At 33.4% G+C, this 22,611-nt stretch overlaps 1 protein-coding gene across 4 annotated transcripts; it reads right to left on the bottom strand.

Moving 5' to 3' along the window:
* Positions 1–447: 447 nt before the first annotated feature.
* Positions 448–22,532, bottom strand: PLAG1 (PLAG1 zinc finger). Of its 4 annotated transcripts, none has more exons than XM_081322159.1 (4): positions 22,344–22,532; positions 9,392–9,495; positions 3,377–3,735; positions 448–2,891 (listed from the first exon to the last, which is right to left on the bottom strand). In XM_081322159.1, exons 3-4 carry the CDS (start codon positions 3,616–3,618, stop codon positions 1,628–1,630), a joined length of 1,506 nt encoding a protein of 501 aa, XP_081178285.1. In that variant the 5' UTR covers positions 3,619–3,735; positions 9,392–9,495; positions 22,344–22,532; the 3' UTR covers positions 448–1,627. The 4 variants fall into 4 exon arrangements, with proteins under 4 accessions (XP_081178285.1, XP_081178284.1, XP_081178283.1 ...); XM_081322158.1 differs by having other exon boundaries at positions 9,355–9,495; XM_081322157.1 differs by having other exon boundaries at positions 9,334–9,495.
* Between the last annotated feature and the right edge of the window lie 79 nt (positions 22,533–22,611).

Here is a 22,611-nt window from a genome sequence, read left to right on the forward strand (position 1 = left end):
TTCTGAAATCCCCCCACCCTGGGATTAAAATAATGGTGCTAAAAGCCTGAAAAGCAATATTGAACAAATCATTCTATTAAAGATACATTTTAGCAATCTGTTTCATAGAAACTAAAAGAAGCAATCATGCAGCAGAGCTAATGACTACTTTGAGAAAGTATTCTCACAGCATATTGGAGCAGCTTACAAAATTTGAAAAGGTCTTTTCCTTATTAATACATCCTTATCTTAATGCCTTTGGAACACTTATAAAAAGTTACTATTCAGTAATAAAATTTAAATACATCAGTATAAAATAGTAAAATCATACCTGCATATTGCTCCTACGATAAAGTAGGAATTTATGATACAAATATTGGGAGCCAAAGCTCCTTAATGGGAGCAACTTTGTTTCTCTTAAATATATTTCCTTTAACTACTTAAAACTCATGTATTTAACCACACTAATGAATAGAGATAATTATATGATTTAAAAGTCTAAAGGTATCAGTGGATATGTTTCCAAATTACAGCAAAAGTACATTTTCCATTTTTATATCAGTTTTTCTTTCTTTTGGTTATTGGGAATATAAGAATACGTTTTGAAAAGGAATAGCAATTTGACATACAGCATGAATAGCTGTTTTGCTATTAGTTTTTTAAATACCTTGAATATTAAGTAAAAGTGGCATAAGCAATATGCTTTTACTTCACTCCTAAGAGTCCTGTTTTAAATTCTTGGCATTGAAAAAAAATCACTAGCCAAATACCCAGGTGTGGTAAGGAAGATTACCAGCAAAGGTCTTGCACAGGGGATAATATATGTCATGAAATACAACTCAAAAGTGATTAGCTCCAATGTAATTATGGGAAAAATATATTTGTGGATTTACATTCATTTTATAACTTCAAATAGAAATCAACAACATGTGAAACCTTTTGGCAGATTTTGACTCATCTTTTATGAGAATAGGAAATGACAGATATTTACAGAATGATGAAACCAAAATATTTATATTTCAAGGTAAGCTCTTAATTTTGTCTCTATTTAGAGTTGCCAATAAGGCATACTTTTATTTGCCAAATCATACTTCTTTGTAATTGCACTTAAATGAAGAAATACATTTTCATGCCTAATAGTGAAATTATTTAAGAAAAAATAGGTCCTTCAGACCTTCTTAGAAGTTTGCACGTAAAAAGCTGGACAATTTTTCATCCTGGTGACAAATGTACTCATAAATCATTGTTTCAGTTGTTTTATACAAGGAAAGTGAAAGTGTCTTTTTACTGTTTTGTTCTTTCTTAAAATTATCAGAAGAGCCACATTTAATTATCATAAAAATTATCAAATCTCGATGAAGCTTTAAAACAAGAGATCCAGAATGTTCTGGAAATATTTTTTCCATACACTTTTTTTTAAAAAAATGTGGATCTATTGGCAGTGAGGATACAGATTGTTTTAACAACCAGAGTAAACAACTGTGAATGAACACATTCAAACTATTTTAAAAGTTAATTTGAATTTTATACTGGCTTAATGAGACTGATACTGTACAAAAGTAGATTTACAAATGACATAGTAGGCACTACAGTATTTAATGTCATCTAAGGCATTTCTACACATTTGTCACAAGGCCATTTTCTCATCTTATTGGAACGCTTGATGAAAACGTGGTAGAGTTGTGGTTGTGTTTAGACTACTAGTGAAAGCTGCAGATAATGAGTGAAGAGACCCAAGACTAATACCATTACCAGGGTCTTGAAGATCTTGTGCCTGTGGAGGAAGCTGAATCATAGATGAGTGTGCCTCCTCTTGTGAGTAACTCATTCCAAGATTTCCCACAGAAACAGAAGGATTAAAAGGAGGTCCATTTACTGGTATAAAATTGAATAACTGAGAGAAGTCCAGTGATGGGGTATTTAGAGGTTCACTCATAGAAACAGAACTTTTCGAAAGAGAAACCTCCCCAGATCCATCATCTAGTGGACCTACCTGAGGATCCAACCCTAACTTAGATGATGATGCTTGAGAATCTTGGGATGAAGAAGGCATACCACTTTGCAGTTCCAGTAAGTAACTTTCCATTTCCCCTTTCAATGGCTGGTCTTTCTCAGTCATAGAAACTGTATATGAGGTAGAACTGAGTGGATATTTTAAAGAAAGCTGGTGAGAAGGGTGGATTGATTCCATGTCTATTGGACAAGGCATTCCTAAAGGTAATGATGTGGCAACCATTTGATGTGCAGATGTTGAACTCTGCATGGACTGAAGTTGTGTGTTGTATAGATTTAATTGTAGAGTGTTTGTAAATGGCTTTGATGTCAGTTCAGTGGAAGATAAAGACATCACAGGAAGCAGCTCGTCCTTTATAGGCACAGAAACATTGCAAATAAATGGGTCAAGAAGGTCCATTGGCTCTGTTTTGACCTTCAAAAGTTCTTGATTATGACTTTTCTTCATATGCCGTGTTAGATGATCCTTCCGGCCAAATCTCTGTGCACAATACTGACAGAGGAAGTCCTTTCTTCCAGTGTGTACTACCATGTGTCTTCGGACATCCTTTCGGGTGTAAAACCGTCGATCACAATGTTCACACTGGTGTTTTTTTTCCTTCACTCCACCTGATGATTTGCCTGCATGAGTTTTTAGGTGCTCCAGCAGCACCCCTGTGCTTTCAAATGTCTGCAAACATACTTTACAGTTGAGATCACCACTTGTTGCAGCATGCAAAGCCAGGTGACGCTTAAATCCAAGCTTCGTATTGTAGTTCTTTCCACATTCTTCACACTTAAAGGCCTCTTTATTGGGATTATGTGTATGTAGGTGATTCTTTAGATGATCTTTTCGATGAAACATTTTCTCACAATAATTACACTTGTGGGTTTTCTCAGGAGAATGAGTAGCCATATGCCTTTAAACACAGATATATTCTGTAAGTATTTATTTTGACCAGAAGGTACATATGATCATTTTTATGGTACCTAAATACTAAATATATTTGAAAGAAATTTACATAAGTCATGTCACTACAGACAGTACATATCATACTAAAATGTAGCAACACACATTATAAGCTAATTTATTCAACTGCTGCTTTGATGATTTTAAGTTACATTAACATTTTATTATGTAGTATTACTTGTTATAACCATACCCAAAGTGCTCAGTCCATTCACTCCTTTGTAACAAGTTTATATAACTTGTTTAAACTTTTCTCTTCAAATACACACACACAAATTCAGATTTGTTTATAATATTAAGCACTGTAGTTTATAATTGTACAATTTGATGTCTAAATTAACATTTCCTCTCAGAAAAATCAGCTGAAGTGTACACAGATATATATTAAAATGGCCAACACATAATATAATCTGAAAAATAAATAGAGTTTAATACCTTAGTAATTTGTACTTAGAAACAAAGGCCTTGGTGCAGTCTTGTTGTGTGCACTTGTAGGGCCTCTCTCCTGTGTGAGAGTATGAGTGAACCTTTAATTTCTCAACACTGTTAAAGGCCTTGTCACACAGTTGGCAAGGAAAGTTTTTTCTTGGTTTGGATTCACCACGCTTACGTTTCCCTGAAGGGACTTTCTGGGTATCTCTTACTTCTGACAAATCACCAGGAATGACAGTGGCCATCGCAGCCTAAACCAGGCCTTCTTGTTGGACACTTGGGAACTGCCCAACTCCACTAAATGATTTAGCTTTAGATGGCTTCTCAAGTTTCATGTGGTCGTTAAAGAAAGCAAAAGGGGACTGGAAAAAAAAATAAGAAACAACTATTTGTAACTACACTTAATTTTGAAGTTTACTTGCTATGTGATGCTTTTGAATAAAGCAGATATAAAATTAGGTTCAGCTGGTCTAATGTAATATATGTAGGCGCTTTTTAGACTATTTATTAAAGCTCAAAATTCACTGCTCAGGATGGACAGATCCACATGTACTCTGAAGTACCTCATATTGCTTTATATGTTTTTGAATTAATTTATCTGTTTCATGAAATTTTAGCATCAAAATTCAAGTTGACTAATATATACTTCCAAAAGATTGTTGTCTGACTCATAGCATTGTGAAAATGAATGCTATAGGATACAGCAATATGGAAGTAATACTACAGAATAGAAGGAAGATCTGCATGTTTGAAGGGTCTCATGTTTATATTATTAATTTTATTTTTACTTTTCTTCCTATGTGGTTTGCAAAGAGAATTTGAATAGTCTTAAATAAAAGCTATATAATAAAAGCAACAATCTGCAAAAAATAGGAAAAAAACCCCCAACCTTTATAAAAAAATAAAAGCAGAACAGGCAATCCAAACCATTCTTATTATTTGCAAGTCAGATAAAGTTTAACCAAGCTCCTTCTTTAACATCTTATCATCCTGAATATAGATTTTTTAAAAAATTATGAGAATATTCACAGATGCAGATCGTCCAGGTATATTCTGAAGTGATAAACTCCTCAGTTTTTCTATGCAATGCTTTAACATATGAAAATGGCCTAATATTTACTAGCCAATTATTTAAATATCTTATATCCTGAATATTAGTACTATAGGCACTGTGCAATTGCTTTAATTTTTATCACCCTAAGATATATAAGATTAAAATGGGATCACAGATAGCAAGGCCAGAGAAATAGATTGGAATAACTGACAGATATAGTTTCAGAAAAGACAAATATAAGCATAGAAGATGCCATAATAAGCTGAGTTAAGACCTATCTTAGTTAAAGTTTGTTTACAGAATTTGATATATTTTGTAGTCTTCTTCCTAATTGATCAATTTTTAAAATGTCTCATATCATAAAACATATACTACTAAATATGAGTTTTACTTCCCTGAAAATGGTAGTTTCTTGTAGAAAAGATAAATCAACCTAACATTTTTCTTCCTGATTAACATCAATTTTATTTTAATTTTTTAAAAAAATGAATCTTATTTTTCACATCTGTTTTTCTTTTCTTTGTTTTTCTCTTAAGAATGTATTTTTATCTCTATATTAAATTTTATTATTTGCAGAATAAGCCAGCTATTTAGAACAGAAGGTCCATTCTTCACTAAGATGTCTTAAGAGCCAGAAGATAGTCAAGACACACTTCCTCTGTGTCATGTGGCTTAGTCAAGTGAGGCAAGAAGTTATCAGAGCAACCAAGAAGCAAGTATGGCTGGTCTCTTCCTATCCCGTGGTAGATATGAAGCTTAAGAAACCTATCAAAAAGGGCCGTGTAAATCCTGAGTTGGGGTTAAAAAGAAATTAAACACCAACCTCCTTGACAGCAACCCACAGCACTGCTTGCGGAGCCTAAACGCAGCTTTGAAAGAAGGGCAGGTTGGGGTTGAAGAAGAAGAAAGCTGAGGGAAGATGGCTAAGAAGTCTGCAAAGAAAGCACCTGATGAAATCCTTATTAGGTCAGTAAAACTAAACTCTACCCGTTACCTGGGTCAGCAAATTGCCCAAGCAGAGAAGAAAGTTGATTCCTCAACTTGCAAATATTTCATCAGAAGAAAGGAAGGGAGCCAGAGAGTATACAAGTAATGAGATACATATCCACCCACAGTTTAGGCTGTAATGCTTATTAAGACTATTGGGGCAAGAGCAGTAAATCAAGCCTTGGCTTTCTATTTACTTTCTTAGTTAGACATTTTATTTTGAATGTTACTTTGAATTTTGATTTGAATTGCTGATGCTCCAACAATCCTGTTTTTGTTTTTAACCCTGTTCCTGAATGCTTGAGCGGTTGGGGAGAATAACTTCAGGAAATCTACATCTTTGAATAATCCAGTATTTCTTTTCTGTTAGTTGCTAGAGAGTTCCCCAACTTTTATGCCTATTTGGGTCTCTACTACAAACATAATATTGAATCCAACTAGAATAGATCTGTGAACATAAATTTCAATCAATGGAGTGTAATGTGTTTTTCGTCTTCCTCTCCCTCTCTTTCCCTTCGACATCAAAATCTGTTCTGGAAATTTATGGAACTTTCATTTGCATGAACATGGTGCTACAGGGTAGAGATTACGGTAAATATTTATGACTTTTTTTGCTGCTCACTGATTTTGCAGTATTTATTTTTTTTTAATTTTAATTCCATTTATATCCCGCCCTTCTCCGAAGACTCAGGGCGGCTAATATAACAGTATATAGTAGACAGTATACCCATGTATACCGATTCACAGGTTTAGATCCTTCAATAAACTTGATTTTAATAAGTTCATCATTCCCACTTGAACAAGGCAAATGGAGTGTTAAGAGAAAATTATCCCAAATTCTTCAATAGGGTTTTCAAATATTCAGAGAGTTGTCTACAAGGGAAAAGGTATGGCAGAAATAAAAAGGGCAATATTTTTTCCTAGTGTCTTAGATTAATTTACTATGTGATCCAAATGACGTCTTTGCTGATACTCTGCTAAGTAGAAAGTATACAATCATTGTAAAGTCTCTTTTTGTATAAAAGCCTTCTGTTTAGTAATGTAGAAATTGCTGTAACTCTTTTTACGTATACATGATTTTTTAAGGAAAAGTTCTAAAGAATGCGTATTTTAAAACCCAAAGCTTATAAAAATAGTTGGCACAAAATTATTTTTAGGTGTTCTCACAAATATCCAAATATTCAACACTTTAGCTAAATACATTAAGATATGGACAGATAATTTTATTTGGTCTTAGGTAGGCAGAAGTACATGGATACTTCTCACTCTTCAGATTTAGTCTAATTGCAGTTAGAGATTATAGAAATTTTATTTAGCACTTTGCAAATATAATTGATAAAGTCTTTATAAAAGTGTTTTAATGCTATAGTAAAACTGCAGCTATACAGCAATATGAATTATATTTAAGTCAAAAATGTGAGGAAGAAATGGCATCAAAGGAAGGAAAAAAATCAAGTCCACAAGAGACTGTTGATTGCTTAACAATTGGCCACCAGAAAAATTGGAAGTCATTCTAAAAACTTAAGTACAGGATGATGGAGTTATTTATTGGTAAAAAAGTTTGATACATAATTTGTATTTATCAAGCACAAATTTGGTCATTTATTGAACAATTCAGTATTATAACTTATGCTAAGGGAGGGAATTCTGAACATTTCCAATCATAAAAAAGTAACAAATGCCTGTCTTAAAGCAATAGAAGCCCTAACTCCTAAGGCAACTGAATCTTAATAGAATTAATAACACTGGTATATATGTTGCTCTGTAAATTTCAACATGTAATTAAATTATACTGAATTTTAGAATCTGATTTTTTAAATTATAATTCTATCTCTAACAATACAATCATAAAAGTGACTTTTAATAAAGCTAGCTTGTTAACTGTTCTTATTAATACTAATGCCTATTTAACTAATAAAGTACAACAGATGTGGAACTAATCAGTAAAACACCCTAGATTCTATTATGACCATGATTAAAGAACACTAAAAAAAAAACTGAGTAAGCAGAGAAAGAAAAACAATAAAATGCAAGAGATTTTTACAGAATTGCATTATGGAGCAGGAAAGAAAGGATAATACCTTATATTGCTCACTATTTCCCATTAGTTAATATTCAACTTCTTAAAAATAAATATATCTTAGGTTGTGATGGCCAACTGAACCCTTCTCTCTCAGATTCTGCATTCCCATTTCCTAAATTAGATATCCCCAACATAGTTTTCCTGTGCATATTTAATACTGATATTCAAGCCCAGGTGTGATCAAATCTTTTTAGAAGATACAACTGAGGGTAATAAATAAAACTCTTTTTTCTTACAATCCCTCCTGTCCTTTATGTTTATATTAGTTGGCTTCAGCTAATGGTTCAGCAGTGTTTTGTTGGAGAAAAAGGGATAGTGATTTTCACCAATCCATTCTTACCACTGTAGCCCTGCAAAGGCTTAATAGGGAAGTGACCCTATTGGTTTAAGTCTGCTTTCTTCTCCCCAGTGCACAGCATATACCAACAAATGTTCATTTTCTCAAGAATAACTACAAAAGTTCACATTCATTGCATCTTGGAACTATGCAGTAGAGGTTCCATAAAATTAATAATATGGCACATAGTAAGAGCCTCAGGTTCAGATGAAAAAGGAAGCATTTTACAGGTAGTCCTCAACTTACAACTACAATTGGGACTGGAACTTCTGTTGCTAATTGAGGCAGTTGCACCCAATTTATGACTAGTTTTGCCATAGATGTTAAGTGAATCACAACTGTTATGTGAAGCATGCAATCATTAAGAGAATCCCTCCCCTCGCCCCTGACTCTGCTTGGTGGAAGCCAACTAAGAAAGTTGGAAATGCTGATCATGTGACCCTGAGATGTTGCAACTATCATAAATCCATGTCAGTTGCCAAGATCCCAAATTTTGATCTTGTGACTATAGGTGCACTGTAATGGTTGCAAGTATAAGGACTTATTTTTAGCACTGTTATTAACTTTGAGTGATTGCTAAATGAATGGTAAGTTGAGGACTAGTTGTACTTTAAATACATGAAAATATATGGAAACCAGTGTTTCATTTACATGCTTCCGGTAATTCTATCTGCACTGGAGACAAAATCTTGAAACAACTCAGTAAACTGTAGATGCATTCCCTACAACAGGGTTCAGTAACCTACAGTCTATGGGCTGCATATGGCTCATCTTCTGAAATCATGCAGCCTGTGATCCCCAAAAGATATTTATCCAACCCATGAGAGAAAGGAAAATAGCGCTTGTTGCCTGCTGCTTTAAAATTAATTGATTATGACTTAACTGATTATGAATTATGTGGATTCAAGTGATAATCAAGTTCAGAATTATGGGTTCTTTAAAAAAATAATAATTTTGGTGGCCCGTATCCAAAGAGGTCTGTGCATATAAAATATCTGAAGAGAAAACTGATCTTCCCTTTAAATTACATTATTGAATAATAACACAGAAAATGAATGGTTTTCGAAAGCAGTAGTGTTTTTTTTGTAGAGAGTGAGAAAATATATATGAGGAGCAGCGCAGAAAAAGATTATTGGAAAAGTTCTCATGTAAATGATGAACAATGCGCATAGTGTTTTGAAGCCCAGCTGCTTTTGGTTCTGTTATCCCTAGGGTAAATTTTTAAATAATTAAAACACTAGCTTATTATTTGTAGTTGTCATATATTGCTAATTCAGTTGTGGATGTACAGGCTGAGCAATGCAGACAGTATTTAATACTGTTGCTCAAATATTACACTTCTCAAAGACCAGCTGAAAAAAATTTGAGCAATGTCTATTTTCAGCTTCAGTACACATTATTCATATTCATTCTTTCACAACTGTAGAATGAATGATACAGTATCAATAACAATTTAAAATTATATTACAAAACAATACTTTCATATATATATATTATACCATTTTAAAAGATGTTCATACTCAAAATAGTTTTATGGTAGCCTCTGTCAGTGCACACCTGGTGATGGGCAACGAAGATAAACCTTCAGATTTTGGTCTTAACCAGTTCCACTGACATTTCTAGAAGTAAACCAGAATCTACTGCTTCCCATTTTTGCTGATCTGAAAAGAAAGAAAGAAAAAGAAAGAGCTAGACATCATATGATCCAAGACAAATATTTAACACAATTTGAACTGAGTTTCTGTTATGGCAGCCTATATGCTACCTTTATTTTATGAATGCCTTTCTATTTAAACAATTTTCAGAGAAAGAGCTGAACAAATCAACCATGTAAACTCTTGACGTCAAAGCATCTTAAAGTTAGAAAAAAGTTATATCGCAACAGATATTTGCACAATCACAACTCAGTGCATGAAATATTGCTATGCAAAACATGACCCATTAACCTAAAAATCAAACTTGGAAATACAAACTTGGAAATAACCGATAAAAAACCCCCAAGGTCCAGGACTGCATTGGACAAGAGAATATAGGACAGTATTTTTTTTAAAAAACCTATTTCATGGCATATAATAAATGATAAAAGTGAATCAGATCCACGTTTCCAGGGCTGCATTCATGACCATTAAATAATATTCATTTTTCAGCAGATACATATGGGATTATACAAACTACCCATTTAGATGTATTTGTTTAGGAAAAGAAATACGTACATCCATAGTTTAAAAAAAGTTTTAAAAAAGAGTACAAGAGGTTTGATTGAAGAAACAAGTGCCTAGTAATGTATTACTGCATGAAAAAGCATACTCATTTTAAGCTCTGAAGTTCAACACAACTTTCAAATGTTGTACACAGCGTTTTGCTTTGTATTATGCCTGCTTACAATTAAGTTCTATCCTTCTGCATATGTCTTGGTCTTTCAGCCTCAACCTTTTTTCTCTACAGGTTAGGTTACAAACTACACCAAAACCTGCATAACAAATCAAGTAACTTTACAACTACTGTTTTTCTCCACAACCCCACAACACATAAATTACTTTACTGAAAGAAGCCTGTGATAATGAGAATGTCCTCTATGGTCTTCAATTTTCGATGCAACACCAAAGTTCTTCCCTAGGCTGCTTCTGGAAATTCTTGTTAAAGCATACTGTAGAAGCATGAAAAATGAACAAACATGATATATCACTCAAGCAATATATCAAAGCTTAAGGTATTGGTTTCAAAATAACGTTGTGGAGACACACAAGCTCATATATTCAATGTTATCTTTTCCACGTATTAAAAATACCTCCAATGACTTTTATCACAAGTAAAACTTTGTATATATTCTGCATTTATTACTATTATTGGAATATGTAGAACTTGGTGCCCAGGAAAGGAAAAGCTGGAGGAAAACAAAAGAATTATCTCAAACAATAAGACTTCATATAAGTTCACAATGACAGATATAGTCATCACAACTATGGACAGATATGGGCAAATCTTCATTTATTTCATACATCTATTGGAATCAATAATTCTATGTCTATGCATGAGCTCTAACAATTTTTATGATGTCTGTTAATTATAATCTATTTGACAGTATTGATGATTCAGCCATTGATTTTCTCAACCATGAAAACCTAAGACTGTCATCAAATTTAATTTCATGGTATGCAGAACTTCTAAATTGTTAGTGTCATTCATTTATGGTAATTTTAACAAGCCAACTTGATTACTGGAATCACATATGCTAAGCAAAGTGACCAAACACCCCCCTTATTATAGCTTTGCTTAGCATGATGTGTGAATCCAGTCTTAGAAAATAATTAAAAGAAACTGTAAAAGATTCATTACATGATCACACTCACTATAGAATGATTAAGAATGTACTCCTGTTGCATGTGACAAGAACAATGATGTCTCTAGCTTGCTAATTATTTTCAGGTATTGTTTTAATACAAACCATTTCTGGTTTCCTGCAAACTTTAGTATGTATTCATGACTTATATTTGAACAGTTTAAAGTGTCTTATAGGTAACATAATCTAATGTACAGACAATATGCTTAGTCATTTTGCAAACTAGTTTGCAAGAAGCATTACTTGGCTGTTTATGACATAGTTGGCTAGACAACTATCTAGCTCCAAACACTTCTGGGCCATGGGTGGATGCAAGCTTCAGATTGCCACTTCCAGCCTGCAGTCTCTTTTCCTCAATCCATCCAGCAAGTTGAAAAAGACATTCTCATCTCATCCTGTATCAATCTAGGTGCTGGGACTGTAGTGTAGAGGACAAAGAGCCTTTGCCTGGATTCACGTATCACACTAAAATAGTTTGTCTGGTTTGTGCTGAAGCTAGATGGAAAAGCAACTTCTAACTTGCTCAGACATATTCTTATGAAAGTAACAATATTGTGGTGTGTTTCTTATTTCCTTAAGCTATAGCAATAGTCTTTATAGGGCACATTCTTTTGAGATTATTCTGGAAAGTCATGGTGTTTTCAGTATCTATCAATGTACAAAGTGAGAATGGGAGAGCTTTTGAAACCTGACAGTTTTTAAAGAAACATTAATTTTCCAAAAGCAAACATTCTGCTAATGCAATTTCTCCCAAAGCTATATTTCTAGTCGGCAGCAACACTCAAAAATCTTCTGCAGCTAATTTAAACAACCAAAAGGCATCCAACCATGCAGGTGGAGTTGTTCAATGGCTTATAAAAAGATCTTTAATGACTATAATTCACTACAATAACTTGGAGAACGGGGAAGTATGCCGTATTTCTGTAGTGGATAAAAAAATGTTTCATTTATACATCTTTTTCTGCTATGACAGATACACTATTCAGAAACATTCCAATATATTGCAGACACACAGAAATGACTTTTGCCTATTGTTTCATTCCAGATTTTAGGTTTTTTTAAAATAAAATCAGGAAACATGTTATCATCTGTTTTGCTAGATGCCTACAAATTCTCCTGTTCTTCACACTATTCTATTGTAAGTTACTATTCATTTCATATGCATTTACAGTTGTAAGGCATTTGTCACAAGATGACTGGACTGCCATAAGGAAAAAAGCTATTCTGTAATTCTAAAATTCTACCCACTTTTGGTCCTGCTTCTGCCCATCAGCTGATGCTCAATTGCTGAGGTGGCTATTTTTTATTTCCTTTTTGCTTAGCGTTGTACCTCTGGTTTTGTAATATTTACTATTAATGTAATTTTAATATCTTTTGTATCTGTAGCTTTTATATGTGGTTTCACCCATTTGTTGTGTGCTATCCAGAATTACCTTTGGTGACATGGGCCATTATATACATTTGATAAAGAAGTGACTTTGATTATTCACTCTATCCTAGATAGTAATGCAAAATGTATGTAAAAGACAAAGGGATGGCTAACAATACTAGAGACAGATCTTGCATTGATTTTGTAGCGTTCTCTTTATATTATGGGTAATTATTTTTATAACTAATTAATGACCACTTTAAAACCTTACCTGGAATAAGCAAAAACTATTTTGTAGTTTGTTTAAAGGTTCCTATTCCTCTGTATTACTTTGAATAACTATAGAGTGCTTACCACCACAGTCAACAGTTAGTCTGTAACATTACTATAAAGTTACTATATTATATTACTAGTAATTTTATATTACAATAATATAAGGCACAGCTGGATCTTTGGAAGGCTTGTGCAGCTGATTAAAAAATATTCTATTTGTATTCATGTGTTGCACAGGCAACAGTTCTCCGACTCGACTGAAGAGTCTACATATGCATACACAATCAGAAACCTTCATAGCAGTTGTATGATTCCTCCAAAGTACATGGATTGTTCATCCTTTCAGGAAAGGTCTTTGTTTTTCAAAAGTCACTGTGACTTCAAAGATAATCAGAATATTAATAATAATTTTCATTTTTAGTAGACTAATTGGGGAAATAGGATCCCCACTATTCACATGCCCATAAAATTTTAGAATATTTATTATCTGTGTGTTTTATATAGTTTTTATTACACAGATTACACGTAATCGAAATTGGTCTATTTCACATACAGACTGTTGCATAGTGTTTTGGTAAATTGAGGTTTCACCAATTTCTTTAGCTTCTAATGTTTAAATTAAAGACAATAATATGCTTTGTGATTGTTTTAAAAAACAAACATTATTGTTGAAGAAAACCCAACATTTTTTCTTCTTTCTTAAGGAAGAAACATGTCTCTGGTCATGTGATCAAAATTTGGATGCTTGGTAACTGGCATGTATTTGTTGCACTGTCCTGAGATTGTGATCACCATTTGTAATATTCCCAACAGGCTGGTGACTAGCAAAGTCAATGGGGGAAGCCAGATTTGCTTAATAAGGACATGATTCACTTGACAATTGTGACAAAAAGAGCCATTAAATGGGATGCAACTCACTTAACAGCTGTCTTGCTTAGCAACTGAAATTTGAGGCTCAGTTGTGGTTGTAAGTCAAGGATTACCTGTAAAAGTACGAGAGGTAACCTAGACTGCTAGGACATCAATTGCAAGGCTAACTGCAAAAGTAGAAACCAATAAAATCAAATTTTATTTTGTCAAGATTAAAAGGAGTTTCCAAGATCCAATTCAAAGTGCTATTTTTATTTTAAAATAAAATGGATCCGGGAAAAGATTTGATAAACCTGGAACTACTTGAATCTGCCTGTGCCTTGACATTTTATTGAGGATCACGTTATTGATATATTTAAGCTAGGGAAGCAACAGGGACAGAATATGTAGGCCATATTCAAACTCTTTTCCAATAGTTTGTTCTGTACTAAAGTTATAGTGACTTGCACTTCTTTATTATTAATAGATTACAAAATAATAGTTTTTGAAAGAAATTTATCAATTTACAATTTTATACAGTAAATATCAGTATATATTTCAGGAAATACAATTATTTATTTGTATTATTATTATTTGATTTAATATTAATATTCCCAAAAGGCAGAACTTTAAAATGGAATGTAGATTTCAGTATAGCACTGTATTAACTTTACCTAACACTACATTGCCTGTTCATTATTTCTGCAGTTTGCCACTATGTTCCCAGTTGTTAAAAACATTTTCAGGCCAAAAAATTGCTGAGTAAAGAAAAATGCTTGAAATTTTTTAAAAAAATCAGCAAGGAAATTTGGGATTCAACTCACTGGACTCATTTTTCAACTATTGCCCTGTTCACCGCCCTGAGTCCTTCGGGAGAAGGGCGGTATACAAATTAAATTATAAATAAATAAATAAACTACATTTAATTCTTTTATTAAGACCCAAGAGCAGAGTGCTACTTAGAAAAAATTACTTATACACAGGACTGCTTACTCTCTTACATTTCATGATATGAAATTGCAATTGTTTGTGCATCTCAGACCCAAGTAATGCATATGATGGTTGCAAGATCCCTTTAATTTGTTGGATAGAGATGAGTTTCCTAAAACTTTAGTAATAGATTTTTTTTAACTTAACAGGTTTCAACTACTTTAGTAAATATGAAAACTATTTATTACACACAATTCCCATTAATACTGTCCAGAATATTGTTTATCATATTAAGCAAGGGTATTCAGAGAATATATGAAACTCTGATATAACTAAATATTTCAAGAAAAAATGTTATGTAATTTGCATTTTACTACTGGACGATTTGTGAAATCTGCCACAAATTCATTTACTCCCCCAGAAGAAGAAGAAAAACAGTTATACATGAACTGAGCAAGCTTTATGGTTTTAAGTATTTTTTAAAATACTCATCCATCTAGAAATAAAAAAAACTATGTAAATCACATACTGCAATGATAAGTAATCTTGTGGCTCTTTAAAAATTGAAATATTTTCTGGGCATAAGCTTTCATTAATTGTAGTCCAAAGCTTTTTTTTGTCCACAGTATATTAGTTAATGTACAAGATAACATTCTTTTGTTCTCAATTTATTAATTTACTATATCACAAAAGCCAAAAGTAAAGACAATAATTTAAAACCATGGACTATCTTAGAACTATTTTCATGGATATAAACACATAAATTTTGCTATTTTTTTTTTAAAATAGGCAAAATGAGCAAGATGTAGATCCAGTCTGTCAGATAGTTAAGTCTCAGAATTGGCCCCCAATTTATGGTTTGCTTCCAATTTCACTTCTTGTTATTAAAAGCAACTTGTAGTATAATGAAATCATGGATTCTGAAATAAAGTGCACAGTCCTAACTTTATTACAATACCAAAGAAATGTCTATCCCTTTTTAAGAACTAGAATTTTATATTAATATTAATTCTCTGAAAACTTAGAATAATTAAGGAAATTCCCAATGTATATACCATATTAAAACCATTACAATCTGATTTCACCTATTACAGACTATTTTTTCCTGTAAGAAAATAAAAATTATTCCATTACCAATATTTCCCAGAACGTTTCTTTTAAGCATACATATAAACTGTGTAATGCTATGTAATGTATTTTAGACTTTGGTCAGTTTTGAGCAAAATCCAAAATACTGTGTGTAACAAACTTTATATACCTTACACTGTAGGTTAGATTATTTCAAGGTGTTTTGAATAAGATTATTAAAAACAGATTAATCATTTTATTTAAGAAACTGAAAAAGAGAATGAGAAAATCAATCATTGAGAAGCTAAATTAACCAGTAAGAAGCAGGCGGTAAGGTAAGGTAAGGTAAGGTGGAAGGAAGGAAGGAAAGATATATCCCTTAGTAAAGAAAAAAAATAACATTGCACTAGAACAGTGTTTGGAAACACTTGTATGTAACTTCCCTATTTAAAATGTCATTCATAACAAATAGTTCTACAAGTATTCCATACACTTAGAAGGCTGTAAGACAGAAAGAAAATAGGCTTACAATATGTGTTGTACGTATTTTAACTTCAGAATAAATAGTACATGAATAAGACTAGCAATATAATTTTAACATCTATGGGAAAAATAACAGTATTCCTAATCCTAAACAGAAGTATTGTACATTTATAGGACCTTTAATTCAATGTAATTTGAGTTGCATAATGTAACATTAGACTGAAACAGTATTTACAGAACATCCAATTCTATCAAGCAGAATGAATTTTAACTGTAAATGAGTGATACAAACTTTGAAATTATTTATACTTATCATATACATAATAAATATATATTCAAGTCTTTCTGATTCTAGGATATAAGTTGCACAATTCCTTTTCTTTGAAGTTTTAAAACAAAAATATATAGTTTAAAAAACTGTCAGCATCAATAAGAAAATACTGCCTTAGCATGTGTACATATAATTGTGAAAATGTTAAGAATTGATTTGTCAGAAAATTAGACAATTAAAACTGTCTCTATTATAAGTATCCCTATTTTAGAATAAAAGTATACTACAATATTTCTACAATTATTTTCATCTATGCATCTTATTTTTTCCAGCCAATTACAACTCATCTCTTGGTCATCAATTATTGTGCTGATATTTTTATTAAAACTGTTTTTACAACAGCATTCTGAATTCAGGATTATACCATTAGATACAACACACACACACACACACACACACACATCCATATAATGTAACATAAAAAGGATACCTTTTTCAACTTCTCAAAAGAGAAGTTTACTAAAATCGAAAGTGATCCAGTTTGTCCCATCAGTACATGAATATTAGCTTTTTAAAAACTAATTTTAGCAGATGTCTGCAAAATCTGATTTCCAGGGATATTGTGCATACAAACTACAGATATGATTATACTAGCTTTTTCAAACATATCTTCTTTTCATTTTTCCTCTTCAAAGTATGTTTCCATTATCTTCTTTCATGTTCCTATTTCTTTTTTCCCCATAGCCTCTTGGCTCATATGGGGGGATATGAAATCAAGTTGATTGTCATTCATATATATTATCTTGCTTCACATTTTTGTTTTGAAAAGTTATATCTCTTAACAGTTTTGTTATTTAGTGGTCTGGAGCAAAACTATACACATACACACAATTTCATGGTAAGAGGTTAATTTTGGAACAGATTAAGAAAACTTTTTAATTTTAATAAAGCTTTTTTCCACTTATGGTACTCTGTTTTATACTTTATAATTTCTTCAAAGTACGAATAAGCTGCCCAAATTCTACACATTCACAAAAACTCTAATAATGTAATTTTGTAGTAATATACAGTATGAAGCAATTGTTAAAACAGATAAGAATTTTAATTTTTAACAAATATATTCATACTAGTTGTTTCAATATAAAGATAAAAATTTTCTTTCAAAAATTTACACCATTATTTGATAGTACCAACTTACATCATGTAGTTTTGGTTATCTAATTGTTGTGCAGTTATAGGGCAGACACACATGTTCAGATTATATTGATGCATTATAGATATAATTATGCTATTATCCAATAGCAACTAAATATACATAAAACTAAGATAAATTATTTTATTGTTTTTGAGGAAAACACTATTATGTTTATTTGCAAAAATCTGCATTATTGTAAAGAAAAAAAACTACAACTGCTTCTTGCTTTCTTTAAATGTAGTTTTTTTGTTTCTACCATCTTACTTAAAGTAGTAGCTGTCTGTCATGTAAATTTTTAAACAAATTCTATGTCAGACAAGTACAAATTATATTTTCATATTTCATTTATTCTCATAGTTCTCTAACACTTTTTAAACAGTAATTGGTTAAAGATGATCAGCATATCATTCAGATATTTACTAAATCATGCTGAAATCTACTAGAATTATTAATCCTATCTATTCACAAGGATAGTCTCATCACTTAAGACATTTCAGCATTTTAGTGTGACTCATTGAAGATTTGGATACTATAAACCTTTAACACATAATTATTCAGTATCCCTTTAAAGTTTAACATGTGTGAAAACTATTATAATTAATCAGATTAAAATGATAATTTCTAAGTGTAAAGTACACAATTTAAAGCCACTTTTTAATTTAATTTCTAAGTGTAAAACAAATTTACATAAATTACTGAGATAATGCACTAAACTGACCAACTTAAATCTCCACAATCAAAAGAATAAAATTATAGTGGAAAGAAACTATTTTGATAAAATATTATTAAGAGGTTGAATTTCATAATTGAATTATTCATACATCAAGTGTGAAAACCTAACTAAAATTTAAAAGATTTGGTGGAACAAGGTTGTATTAAAAAGTAACATGAAGAATAAAATTCACTGAAGAACTATGAAATTTCTAACATTATAGCATAATAGAAGGTGGAATTTTATATTAATTAAAGAGTGTTACAATCAAGATAACTTCTTAAAAGATAGTTTTAACTTTTTAAAAAGAACTGTAGGTTCTCAGTAATAAAATATCTATATTCTTGGAAGTCTATTCAATTTTTAAAAGATCAAGAAATTCACCTGTTGTAAAAATAAAATAGGGAAATAAAATATATTCTAGAAACAAATACCCTTCTCAATCTTTTGGCTTTAAATATATTTAGAGCTAAATAACAAACGCTCTAATTTCATTTCATTAAACATTTCCATAAATGGAGAACATTCATAAAATAGCAAAAAATAAAACTCAGATTGTATTTTTCAGATTAATTCATTTAACAATGAATTTATCATGGTATCAGTATACCACATAAAACTATACATCAATACAAGTTTTGTAGATCTATTTTAGATAACTTCTATTATGAAAAGCAGATAGATTTTATTTCTTTCTCTGAGAAATTCAATTTAATGTGAACTCCACAGAAATCAAGATTCATGCCAAAATTCAGCATTAAGTTTAATGCCAATGTTGAATATTTCTATACGTGCTTCACAAATGCCAGTGTATCATGTATTTAAGGTAACAGTGGAAGACTACATGTCTATTTCCTATTTATTCCCCTATATATACACCTACTTATGAATGTAGTGACTTTAATTGGTAATTCAAAATTGCTTATGTACTATAAACACATGTCACTCAAGTGTCATTCTTAAAACATGTGGTGTGCATCAGTTATTTGAAAGTTTGTTTTTCTTAAGTTCTTTTTATTGTATTTGAACTATTGGATCATATAGCAAAAATAGGTAAATCTTCAGCAAAAGAGTTTATATAGCATCTTCATAAAAATAAATTAATCCCTTCCCAAATAAACTAATATATTTTTTAAAAATAATTGCAATGATGAAATTTTTAAAATTTGGTGTTTTTGTGCAAAGGGTAATAAGCCACAAGATTATTCAGGCAACATATTTACCCAAGGAAGTGACAAGACGTGTATGATCACAAGGCTATAATCCTTGAGTTCAGTTGCTCACATAAAAAACACACTAAAACAGATGTTCAAATACACAAAATAAACACAAATGACTTTAATCTCAACATTCAGTTCATCCTTTTGGGTAGAATACTTATTTGAATTCACTTTATAATCTATACTATGTAAGTATGTTATGTTAGATATGTGTGCATGAGGAAAGTGAGGGCTATTACAGATGTTTTTCAGGTATATTGCTAGAAGCTTTGAAACATGTATGGTCAATTTTATATCACAAAGACTTAACATTATTCACTTAAAAAACAGGCACTGGTACTTCAAATTATTAGGTAGGTGATTACCAACAACAAATTCTAAAAATGCGACCTGCTTTCACTTTATATTGTATTTCAATGAAAACAACAGAGATATCATAAGCATATGTAAAACGTTCACACAGATTAGGTCCCCTATGTGCTCTAGCCATATATTTTGATCAGGTTTGAATATCTTAAAAAGACATACTTTTACTTCAACAGACACACCCCCATAGTCTGTCTAATTATCAGCTCCCTAGTGCCTTCAATTGAATTTATTTTAATATAAAGAAAACTTTAGGTTATTCTAGGAAATTATGCTATGACTTGCAGAAATTATTTCAGTTTCTACACATAACATTGCAAAATCAATTTCCAAAGCACAATTTAAATTAAATTCAGCCACTGCACTATACAGCCTTATGGCATCACAGCAAGTAAATACTTAGATCCAATCAATATCCATAGAAATCACAATGGAACTAGTGTAACTCTGTCAGCTTAAGTAGTTATAGCCTCCCTTCTGAGTTTGATTTATGACTTTACAGTTTAGCAAATACAGGACAACTGCTTTGCCTCAGCTAGAGCTCTGACATAGGTGAGGATAGCTAAAAGAGGAGCTGTCTCTTTAAGATACCCTGCTCTGTCTCTGATCCCACGTGGAAACCAACATCAGCAGCACTTTCACATTAACTTTAATATGATGCAAAGAATACACTGTTTTTATCTGGAGAAAACTATAGATTGCATACTTTGTAAAATACAAACCAAGTGAAGTAAGTATACTAGACCAAGTGACCGGTTCTCTCCCAGAAGAGAGAACCTCACTACATGTATTTTCTGCCAATTCACTCTAAGGCACGCTGCTTTAACTCCGTATTGTACAACAGAATGCACTTTACAGAGAGGAACCCAAACACTGAGATCCATAATCAACCTAAAGACATTTCATAACCAGTTAAGATTTACTTTTTTACACTGCATTACATCTTAACTGGGAGAGGGACAGAAAGACAATCTCGAGGTAGTTCATTTCTCGCCACCTCCCCCTTCTTCCATCTGTGTTTCTACCAAATCCCCCCCCTCTCCAGACAAAGAACAAGAAAAGGAAGGTACAAAGTTTGGCAAATGTAGCAGTTACCTCCTTTACAATCAGCTCCACATTGCCCCAAAGCTGTGCAGCTCGTGCATTCCCACCTCCCGCCACCATTCAAGGAAGAAAGGGGTTTTTTCACGTTCTCGCAGTGTCGGGAATGAGCTGTAAAAGGGCTTTTGCCTTTCTAAAGCGATCATCAACAAAAATAGGCATCAATTTTAACTCCTTGCTCTCCGAGCGCATTAAAAACTCACATGAGGGTATGCGGGTTCAGTGTGATCTTTTAGGGGGCAATTCGGAAGCTCGAGCGACTTGGGGATTTTTTTTAGGAATTTTCGAGCTATTTTTAATTTTGTTATATGCCTCAGTTCTCCCTCCATTTTGGTTGTTTATGATACTGACAACAAGCTGTCCCTGCTCTCTCTCCGGATCTCTCCTGCTTTCAGTTAGCGAACCCCGCTCCCCAATGCTACCCACCCTCAACCTTGCTTGCCTTCCTAAGCTTCTCTTCCAAACCCACACGAGAAAGGAAAAGAAAGCCTCTCGCATCCGCCGAAGTCAAAAAAGGAGGCAAATTCGTTTCTTTATGCTGCTGGGGAGGGGGGGAGAGAGAGAAAAAAAAACTTTTGTCCAATGAAAAGAGGGAGAAGGGCGCTGGATGTCCCAAAGTGACTCCAGATTCCCCCTAAAGCTTCAGCTGCGGGCACCCCGGTACTCCGTCCGGCAAGAGCAATCCCTTTGCAACGTTTCTGCGCAAAATGTGTCCGATTCGGCGACACCGCTGAATTTTCATTAATTTTCTCTCATTTTGGGGCACCGCGGACTCTAATGTCTTCCGCTCCTTCCTCGCTGTTGCTGCTGCTGCTGCTGCTGCTGCTACCGCTGCTGTCACTATATTCACAGCACAGACGCTGGAGCTCAGGGAAGGGAGGGGGGTGGAGAAGACACACATACAGAGAGGCGAAGTGTGTGTGTGTGGGGGCACTTTTCTCCAAGTTTCTGCAAAACTCCCCACTTACTAAAACTACCGCGCGGGGGGGGGCACTTCTTCACCGTTCCAAGAAACCCGGACCGAGGCAAAGGGGAGGGAGGGAGGGAGGGAGGGAGAGAGCGAGGAAGAACTCCCAGCCAAGTCTGGAGAAAGCGAGTCTTACTTTTAGGGTGCCTTCCCGTGCTGGACTTAGGGACCCCCCAAGAAGCCCAGAAGGGCTAAAAAGAGATGGAGCCGCGCAAACCTTCCCCATCCCTGCTTCGGCTGCTGTTGCTTCTCTCTTCGCGTCCCTCCTCCTCCTCCTCCTCCTCCTCCCCCTTCAGAATTTAAATAACCCTAATATTTCCCTGCTGAACCCCGGCTGCAGAACCCCTAACCCACAGCAGACTTACCCCGGGAGCCTCAGCATCCCTTCAGCGCCCGCTTCCCGCCTTTTACAGGGTTCTCCGATTTTTCTGTAATTTTTTCCCCATATTTCGTGCTGGACGCGGCGGGCCTGGAAATTGTTTGCTTTCCCCTCTTTCCAGCAGCCATTGTAGTGTATGCGCTGCGGTGCAGCTCAGCCTGCCGCACACGCCGCGCCCACACCGCCAGCCGCCCACACGCGCCGCGGGTTGGACACCTCCCCCTGTCACTCAGCCTTCTAGCCTCGCCCAGTCG

This window comes from Vipera berus (genome assembly GCF_964194415.1).
Source record: "Vipera berus genome assembly, chromosome: 3".
NCBI classification, from domain to species: Eukaryota; Metazoa; Chordata; class Lepidosauria; order Squamata; family Viperidae; genus Vipera; species Vipera berus.